Source organism: Histoplasma capsulatum, genomic scaffold (assembly GCF_000149585.1).
Source record: "Histoplasma capsulatum NAm1 scaffold_11 genomic scaffold, whole genome shotgun sequence".
Taxonomy (NCBI): domain Eukaryota; kingdom Fungi; phylum Ascomycota; class Eurotiomycetes; order Onygenales; family Ajellomycetaceae; genus Histoplasma; species Histoplasma mississippiense.
In genome coordinates, this window is record NW_001813972.1 from 729,127 (window position 1) to 738,807 (window position 9,681).

Consider the following 9,681-nt stretch of genomic DNA (forward strand, 5'->3'; position numbering starts at 1 on the left):
GAGGCTCTGTTGGAAGTAAGCACTCGGTTATATCATTCGACGATCGCCACGCATTGCCTCCGCTGTCGAAGGATACCACTATCGTTAGTACGCGAGTCAGGACAGTCGTCATTCATTGGTCACTACCGAGTGGCCGGAACTTTGCTCGTCAAATATAGAGCCTATAGCTCGACCAAACCAGATCAGTCAAACGGCGACCCGACTCCCGTTGTGGCCTTGAGGCCGATCTAGTATCAAAGGTTGTCCTCGCGGAGGAAGGCCGCAGGCTACCAACGAATGAGAGGGAATGACTCACCAATCGTAGAGGCCTGGAGTCCAGCCGGGGTGTCCCGCGCCACGACACACGACGTGAGCCAGGCCGTTGCTTGATCCTTACTTTTGTTCCACGCTGCTGACTTCTGAGGCAGCGTGTCTCAAATTCCAGCCAAATGTGGCGCCTGTGGCCTCAGCCCTAAGACATCTCAGGGCTACGGAGTCTGGTCACGGGGTTCGGGTGTCCCGTGATTTGGTGGCTGCGCAAACTCGGACACTCTCACGTTTTCCGATCGCCGAAGTTCGAGGAGACTACGGATGAAAAATCAACGACTTCCATGATGGAGTGGTGGGACTCGAAGCCGGTTCCAGCAGGTTCTCCAGCTGCCTTATAAAGCAATTGTGCCCCTTCTCCTCAACTGCATGGTTGTTCTTGTCATCCATTCCCGGGCTGTCGTGATATACCATGGGTTGTTGGTGCATATTGCGAACTCAAGCCTGAGTGTGTTGGTACAACTAGATTGATAGCACAACCATCCTTTTAGAAGCTTGGTACAAAAGGATTGTTACGGCCCCCCCCCCCAATGGCAATGATATGGAAACGTTTGCTGAAGGTCGTTGTGATTCCGTTGTCTGGCATCATGAACAGCGAGGTTATGTAGCGCTGAGCCTGTCCGTTTCGAGGAAAGCTTCCTCCGCAATGCAGCTATTTGTTGTCACTGTTGCAATATTCCTCATATCAGCGGACTCCAAGAATACTGCTGGGAGGTCGTCGATGTATGTGCCACGTCGCCCCTTGCGAAGTGCTCATTCGTAGAACCAATTTTCCCCCACTCGTCGCCTGTGCTCTAGAGAGGAGCACATCTGCAAACCTGGGACGTCATTAGCCGAATTCCTCGTGAAATGGAAGCATGCCGGATCAGGAGATATGAGATAAAGCTCCCATCGTATCGGTTCATCCCTGCGGACTTTAGAAGTATCCTACAACTTATAGGTAGTCATTGTCCTCGCAAATATCGCGACAACAGCTGATATGGATGTGGGGCGTATGGCATCGATGCATCTTACCCAAATTTCTCTCCAATTACAACGAGCTCCACCTGGCAAAAACTACGTATGACCTTCGCAACAACTTTATCGCAGGCTTATTCGATGAATCGCAAAGAGACACACGATAGTTTGGCATGGTCCTAGCCGGTTCGCGTCAAGTGCCTGATGTGCATTTCCGCTTCGTTCGGGAATTTCCTTTCATCTACGAATGTGCTTCCGTAATATTTTTCGGAATTAACAAAAACTTACACCAACAGACGCCTTCCAATGGAAGAGCACATATTTTATGATAATGTTGATCTGAGAACGTCAATTGGTAGGTCGCCTTGGCTCTCATGCTGACACGATGGGCGAATGCCCCCCCATGATGCACATGAGCATTTTCCTTTCTCACCTTCTCTCGGCATATATCTTATCCTATGCAACCATAGAAATTTTGTAAACGGCCATGTGGTTGCTATTACTCTGTTCATATGAAATTTCCTTCTGCTAACTTACCATGAAAATAGGGGTTTGAAGGCGTATTAAAATGGTAATGTTTAGTGAACATCTAACTAACTTTTCATTAGTGTTATAAGTGCATGATGTACCTCCAATCCATCAATGACATCAGCCAAAAATGCTTGATTTGCTGGGATGGATTGATCATGATATTTTTGATCGGACTGAATAAATTCAAGACCACGTATCAATCTATGCACCTCTCACTATGCCCGGCAAAGTGAGGCAATATACTTTCACGAAAGTAATATTGTGTTTCCATGCTCTCGTTGGGTTTTCATCAGCCTTTCCCGGCCGCTAGCGGTTACTGCCTTTAAACAAGGACATGCCCGCCCTGGATTTGTATAATTTTCGGACATTGCAACACACGAATAACAGGTTGCCAATTCTCTTGTCTAAAGTTGGTCTTGCTACTTCATCAATGTGGTATGATCAATGCCAATTTTATTTCAGGTGGACATGACAATAAAGGGTTTTCGTTCCCAGTGTGCCGCTAGTGACGCGAATCTTCTCGTTCCAGTCGTGGTTAATATCGCAAACATAATCCCCGTTGTCATGATACGGAAGTTGAAAGATATATACTTTGTGCATGGCACCACATACCAGAGCCTTTTGATTCCGTGTTGACTAATTCTCGGAGGTGGAAATCAGAATAGTGAACTATGAGTGACACAATTTTGGAATATCGTATGTCCCAGGACAATCGCATAATCCACGCAGTTATACGATTTACGGATGATTGTTCGTTGCACTGCTACTTCTCAAATCAGGTCAGCCGCACGTTTCCTCACTTAACATGGACGTGAACTACTTGCAGATTGCCATTATGCAGAACTGCGTAGCTATGCACGTTGAGCAGTCGGATTGGTACATGGAGTTGAGTGGTCATCCGTCATATTTCGTCCCTAATGCCGTTGTTTCGAAGAATATATAAATCTCATCCATTTAATGTCGGCGGCGATGTGCATGTATTGTACATACATACATGACCATGTGTACAAAATGAATCATTTTCAACAGGAGAAACGTTAGTGGACGGGACACCAGAAAAATTTCCCTGAACAAGGAGGCGACATGTGAGCGTCCATCATTGGGCAGTATAGCCAGATTAGCCAGATTTGAGGGGTATATGCGCGGGTATCGAGAACCAATCTTGTTCTAGTCGGATGTTCAGATCTTAGAATGGAGTAGACCGCGACACGTCGAAAAGGATATCCTTTCCTTCTTAATTCTCCCAAAGGTATGACCCATTTGAATACCTACGAAACCAGCTCTAAATGTGCCAAATCTGCCTCAACTGCAGTTAGACCAATTATCTGCGGCTGTTTCGAGCAGACATGATACTGGGAATCGCGATAGAAGGCAACAAACTAACCGCAAACAAGTTGATGCGTGGAATTACATACATAGATAGAGCGCAAGGTGGCAGAGGGTTGAATAGTCATGTCTATTTTTACCAATTGGCCTGGGACTCCGATGTTCAAGAGTATTATATATCAGAAAAGGTAGTCCACAAACATTAAACAAGAGACAAACATGTTCCAAAAGAAGAAAAAGGTCCAAGGCAACTAGCCTACGTTCACTAGCGTCATTCCATGTGTGGCATGAAGGAAGCCGTGTGTAAAGTGGCAGAATTGCGATAGATAAATATTTCCGCGACTGAGCTCGGATGGTGCACCCATTTTGGTGCCAGCTTCAGAAAATTTCCAATATTTTTGATACTATTACTGCTTCTCCCTGTTATTCCCTTGTGCAGGCTATTTGACAAAACTTAATGCGCATTGGCCCGTTTGAATTCAAAAATGGTATCCTCGAAAGCCATAGATTTGGCCTTTACTAAAGCATTACCCAAGATTGAGGTATTTGACTTTTATCTTGCTTGATCCTTTTGCCTATGCTTGCAGGAAGATACGTTGGTATGCAGGATATGTCGATATGTTTCCCATAATACTATTCATATGCCGAGGGAAATATCAACTGTTAGTTCTGCACACAGTGTGGTTTAACAACTGCCTTTTTGCGCTCCTTAAATCCGGTTCCACATCACCATTCACATAGCATCTTCCATTTGACTAGTTATATATTTCAATCGTTAATGGTGGTTCTCTAACACGACATCAAATAGCTCCATGCTCATCTCACTGGAAGCATCTCCCGGCAATGCCTGCGAGAAATTTGGCTCCAGAAGAAGGCAAAAAATGCAGAATTGGATATCATGGATCCTTACATTGCAATGCCTCAAGGCAAGGTGGATTTTACCCTGGACACGTACGTGTTGAATTACTGCCATCCCTGGCTGGCATTTTCCTTTGATGTGTTAAGAAGGTATCTACAGGTTCTTCCAGGTTTTCACAAACATGATCCATCAGCTCTGTACCGATTCGGAAAGTCTTAGATATTCAACAAGATCTGTCCTGCAGGATTTCGAGCGTGATGGCATTCGATACCTTGAATTACGCACGACTCCACGAGAGAGCCTAGAGCAAGGAATTTCGAAGGAAAAATACATATCAACGGTTCTTGATACGATTGACGAATACCGAAGTGAGCAGATGCCCACATACCTTATAATTTCTGTGGATAGAACAAAAACCGCTTCAGACGCTCTTGAAGCGATAGATTTGGCCATCAAATATCAGGGTCGAGGCGTGGTTGGAGTGGAACTTGGCGGTAACCCTACGAGAGGAGATGTTCGCATCTTCAGGCCTGCCTTTGACAAAGCGAAAGCCCATGGTCTCAAATTGACTCTTCACTTTGCCGAATCGGTATTTTCGTCATCTCCTGATGAACTCAACACGCTCCTGTCTTACGAACCTGATAGGCTTGGCCATGTTATCCATGTTCCTGATGATATAAAAGATGAAATTTCACGTCGGAAAATTGGATTGGAACTTTGCCTCTCATGCAACGTATATGGCAAGTTGATTCAGGGGGGGTTTCCAGATCATCATTTTGGCTACTGGATCCATCAAGAATGTCCAGTTCTTCTTTCGGTAAGTTTTTTTAAAAATAAAATAATCCCATGGGAGGTCTTGCTGGTGGTGTGCCTTTTCTCTTACCTTTATCGCGTTTATTCTTGCTAATACAAGGTAGACGGACGATGTCGGATTCTTCTGTAGCCCCTTGTCAAACGAATATCTTATCGCTGCCGAGAGTTTTGACTTGGATCGAGGCATGGTAATCGACATGTGCAAGAAAGGGATAAGTGCAATATTTGCTGGACCAGAGGAAAAGAAAAGGCTATATAACTTGCTATCGGAATTCGAAGCTCAGAATATGTGAATTTATTTTATTTTATTTATTTTGTGTTTGCTCTTTGATAATTAAATTCTTCGTCCTAGTACGTTCCCTTGAATGTCACTAGTAAGACAGCGAACACCACCATCCTCGTCGGAAACACCGCTCAGAACCAGGACGCATTGTATTTATTTTCCTTTCTACCGGCTTTATCGCAGTCCATTCTAGAATTATGCCTCCCAAGACAATGGCCTGATTTTGTTCATCCCATGCTGGAGCTCTGGGGCGCCTATCGCTGAAAACTCCCATCGCTATGATTGGTCAATTTGAGCTCCGCTCTGCTTCGATTGACGGCTTGTCGATCGGCCCACGCAGCTCTTGCAAAACCAGCGGGACAAGTTGGAATGCACCAGGACTTGACCCAATTATTCTATCATGTCGCATCAAATGGCATATCTAGGCCACAGAGGTATGTTATGTAATGTACGGAGTAAGGATAGTTGGATATCATTTCGGCTAACTCTATGCGCGGTGCTACAAGCCTTTAATCATGACCAAAGCCCAGATGTAGAGGCAGAATACGACCGTCTGCGCGATGCTGCTCGACGCGAAGCTGCGCAGAGATCCTCCTGTCTCGAAAAGGTTGGTCTTTCTTATCAATTTGCGGAGAGTAGGGGCCCGTCTCGGCTAACCTGATTACTCTTTATAGTCTCGGCATGCATACGAGAACGGCGATGGTCGGCTGGCGAAAGAACTGTCCGAGAAGGGCAAGGCGCATGGCAGGAAGATGGAGGAATATAACAAGCAGGCCTCGGAGTTCGTATTTCGAGAGAATAATGCGCCTGGCCGCGTTGATTCTGATACCATTGACCTCCATGGCCAGTTTGTGGAGGAGGCAGACGATATTTTGGAAGAGAGGATAAAATATGCACGGCAGCATGGCCAGACGCATCTCCGCGTGTAAGTGTTCGCATGTCGACATCGCGGATCAAGAGTGCTCAGCAACGCGATTGCGCGGAAGAGATTGAACGGTTATGTACTGTACTTCGTGGCCGATAGTAACACCCGTGCGCCAACAGGATTGTCGGAAAGGGCAACCACTCCGTTGACCATGTCCAAAAGATCAAGCCTCGAGTGGAGCAAGTTTGCCGCAATCTGGGCTTGCAGTATGCAACTGAGGATAATGCTGGACGAATCTATGTCAATCTGACGGGTGGACCAACGCATATGCCCGCAACCCATCCTCAACACGCGCCACATCAGCATCAGCCCCATCATCCTAACCACCAACCCCAGCAAAATGATCAAAGACCTGACGAGCTCCAGCAAGTGGTTAATAAGATTGTTCCTCGCATCATTCGCAGATTGGAGAAGGCTTGCTGCGTGGTTATGTGAACCCATCTAAATGTGGCTCGATGTTACATTTCAGCTGTGACCTTGATTTTAATTCCATATATATTTCTGGGAACATAGGACATGAGACGGGATTTTGATGCTCGATTGATACCCTAATATGTTGAATTGTGTCTCATATAGATGGATAAGCCTTGGATAGAGCCATCTCGTTCGTCCATATACTGCTGTGTAGATAACAAATATAGATATCTCCTCTTGTTTATAGCAAAGCGGCTTAATTGTCTAGTGTTGTGCCTTCAAATTTCCTTCAGTAATCGGTATATTATAGATACAGAGGTAGCTATAGCCTTTATCCAGAGCCTGGTCTGTACGAGAGTAAAAATGCAATCCATATATATTCCGATCAACTGTCATACGCAACGGAGATGCTCGTGTCAAGGCCCAATTTTTTTTTTTTTTCAAAAAGCTAGGGGAAAGGGTGGAATGTTGTAGACAAACCAGCCATGATATTTTTCATACATATCATTTTGATGGACAAAGCTACCGATACCGTCAGTTCCATAAATTGGCCAAACTGTCAAGGTGACGCAGGATGGATGCGTTTCGCTGTCCAAGTTGTCACTCTGCCTTATCCTTACACGCAAACAAACCATTGCTGCGTGGAAGAAAATCCGCAAGGAAGATTACGGCTTCACGGCTGAAGAGGAGGACGAAGGAGAAAACATTCAAGATGTTGAGCTTTCCGATGGTGAGGCTGATGCCAAAGACTATGACGTCGACTATGATTTCGGGGATTATAAACATGCTGCTGCCTTGAGAAACCCTACCCAAAGCGCGTAGGGATTTCGGTCGGCGACTGGGGCATTTTAAGATGTCTAGAGTGGCGGAAATAGCGAACTCCCAGATTGAGGTTGATCCAGAAAAGTTCTTCACAGAATCGCTTAGCAAAATGTAGAAACACTGCGCCATCGGTGGCATTGTTATTTTATATACAGCCCTTTTTTGCAAATAGCAAATTTATAGTTCAGTTGTATTCATTCATCTTTGCACTGATCGCATAACCGCCCGCTTCGACTTTAGACATATAACCAGGGGGCAAGGCCTTCGTAATTTTCACCGCTGCCGCAATAGCACTTTTGAGATTGTCGATCGCTTCATCACTGATCTGATGATGCATCACAATCCGCTCATCCATCAATTTGACATTGAACTTTTGACATTGCTGCAGCAATACACCCATGTCAATCTTCGACTTCCCCGCATCAATGAAGTAGAAATTAGTATCGACGGGAATTTGCGGCACAACGCCTAACTCCTCCAGATCCTTCGCCAATTTTTTCGTCTTCAGGTGCGTTTCTTTCATGGTCGGCCACACTTCTCGCAAGGCCACGAGCGCAGCAGACGTCAGAACACCAGCCTGTCGAACCCCCCCACCCTGCTGCTTCCGCAGCCATCTCCCATGTTTGATATTCGCTTTGGTGCTCGCGAGGGCTCCGCCAATCGGCGCCCCAAGTCCCTTAGAAACACACATTGAAACGCTGTCAAAGTACTGGCAATAATCGGCTAGCGAGTGTCCGGTGGCCACCGAAGCATTCCACAATCGAGCCCCATCACAATGGACCTTGATCCCATTGGCGTGTGCAAACTCGGAGATCTTTCTAATCTCCTCCATCGGCGTAAGCACGCCGCCAATGGTAACTTCGAGGCTGATGACTTTTGTGGGTGCGGTGTGCACGTCGTCACCCAAAGTCACCCACCGTTTCACGTCGGCAAGGGTCATGTAGATGCCGTTGGCAGGATGGACCGGCGTCACCATGGCCTGGGACAAGCTTGCCAATCCGGATCCCTCTTCCGCATAGACATGGGCTCGGTAATCGCAGAGCACGGAGTGCGGGGGTTTGTCGAGGTGAACCCGAACCCCGATTTGATTCCCCATGGTGCCAGAGAGCGTGAAGAGGGCAGCTTCCATTCCGGTTAATCTTGCAATTTCATTTTCGAACTCCATCGTCGTACTGTCTTCTTGGTATACATCATCGCCAAATGTAGCATTCATCATAGCTTCCAGCATAGCTAGAGTTGGTGTAGTGAATGTATCACTACGGAAATCATTGGCGGCTGTAGACACCTTGGGATTTGCTAGTTTGTCCATCGTGCTCTGGTATAGGGTGAGGGGTTCGGTATTCTTTAACAAGTAAATAACAGAGAATGATTTATATACCTAGGGAATTGATTTACGCCATCCTGATTGAATTTAGTGCAACAGGGGAAGACTGAACCTTATATGCGGTTAGAATAGTTTGATTTGTTTGCTAAATTTCGACCTCGCCAGGAATTTTTGAACTTATATACTGTAATGACACGGTCTGGCTGGTGGTGTCTTCCGTTTATATCGTACTAACAGTATCGATATTCTTCTATGAGAATGACACAATGTGGGGGGAGCTGGGAGAACTTTTACGATCACACGATTTTCATAGTGAGTCCATAGCAAAGGACCCAGACAACACTTAACTAAATAGTACATGATGATATTTATGGGGTAACGTGGTTACAGAAAGGCATACAAAGATATTCTATATTCTGAGTTAAGTTGACATACCACACGTAATTCAAATGATAATAATAATTCTTGTCTTAAAACACAATATCAACACACTATTTCTGCCTCCTTGGCCGCTTCAAGACCCATGTCTGTTGAGTGAAGGAAGTATTGGGTATAGCTTTTGCTGAGGGTACAAAGCTTGTCTGACTTAGTTGACCATCATTCTTCAAAAAGTATAGAGTATTTGATTATGAGAGTCCAAGATCTAACTACAGAACATCATAATTAACTCCAGAAGGGATTCCATCAATAGCTGAGTGGATCCTTTTCAGATGATCCGGCGCCCACCCCTCATAAACATTCCTTGTAAAGGTGTAAGCAGTCCACCTATCTCTGCCCTCCAGCTCTGTAAAGTCAAATGTTCTGATAGGGTGACGGTAGAAGGAAGCCTTGCTTCCCTCAATAATTGCATAATGGCCATAGATTCTCACTGTTCTGCTGTTGTGTGGGATTGAGAAAGCCAAGATCTCACGATTGACCTCATCTTCGCGCCCTACAAGTTTAAACAGCTCAACGACACCCCCTCACAGCAAGGGTCATGCTGTGTGCGTTTTGACAGTCGGCGATGTCGAGTATGGCGGGTACTCTTTCACCTCACTGGTCCAGAAGGGGAAAGTACATGTAGAAAGTGGCTAGAAAAGAAGGACTGGTAGATATCTGGGTTGGTAACCCATGAATGGGCT

At 45.7% G+C, this 9,681-nt stretch overlaps 5 protein-coding genes across 5 annotated transcripts; 3 read left to right on the top strand and 2 right to left on the bottom strand.

Annotated features, from left to right (window-relative positions):
• Window positions 1–2,465: 2,465 nt before the first annotated feature.
• On the top strand, window positions 2,466–2,737 carry HCAG_08466 (predicted protein; the record flags this gene model as incomplete). Its single annotated transcript, XM_001536634.1, has 2 exons — window positions 2,466–2,490; window positions 2,574–2,737. The coding sequence occupies 2 exons, from the start codon at window positions 2,466–2,468 to the stop codon at window positions 2,735–2,737; spliced, it is 189 nt and encodes a 62-aa protein (XP_001536684.1).
• A 325-nt stretch (window positions 2,738–3,062) lies between these two features.
• On the bottom strand, window positions 3,063–3,248 carry HCAG_08467 (predicted protein; the record flags this gene model as incomplete). Its single annotated transcript, XM_001536635.1, has 2 exons — window positions 3,063–3,173; window positions 3,210–3,248. 2 exons carry the CDS (start codon window positions 3,246–3,248, stop codon window positions 3,063–3,065), a joined length of 150 nt encoding a protein of 49 aa, XP_001536685.1.
• A 357-nt stretch (window positions 3,249–3,605) lies between these two features.
• HCAG_08468 (conserved hypothetical protein) lies at window positions 3,606–5,085 on the top strand (the record flags this gene model as incomplete). Its single annotated transcript, XM_001536636.1, has 4 exons — window positions 3,606–3,662; window positions 3,929–4,071; window positions 4,139–4,796; window positions 4,897–5,085. 4 exons carry the CDS (start codon window positions 3,606–3,608, stop codon window positions 5,083–5,085), a joined length of 1,047 nt encoding a protein of 348 aa, XP_001536686.1.
• Window positions 5,086–5,475: 390 nt separating this feature from the next.
• Window positions 5,476–6,435, top strand: HCAG_08469 (conserved hypothetical protein; the record flags this gene model as incomplete). Its single annotated transcript, XM_001536637.1, has 4 exons — window positions 5,476–5,509; window positions 5,582–5,682; window positions 5,750–6,000; window positions 6,120–6,435. 4 exons carry the CDS (start codon window positions 5,476–5,478, stop codon window positions 6,433–6,435), a joined length of 702 nt encoding a protein of 233 aa, XP_001536687.1.
• A 985-nt stretch (window positions 6,436–7,420) lies between these two features.
• Window positions 7,421–8,545, bottom strand: HCAG_08470 (threonine aldolase; the record flags this gene model as incomplete). The annotated part of the gene is made up of 1 exon (XM_001536638.1): window positions 7,421–8,545. One exon carries the CDS (start codon window positions 8,543–8,545, stop codon window positions 7,421–7,423), a length of 1,125 nt encoding a protein of 374 aa, XP_001536688.1.
• Between the last annotated feature and the right edge of the window lie 1,136 nt (window positions 8,546–9,681).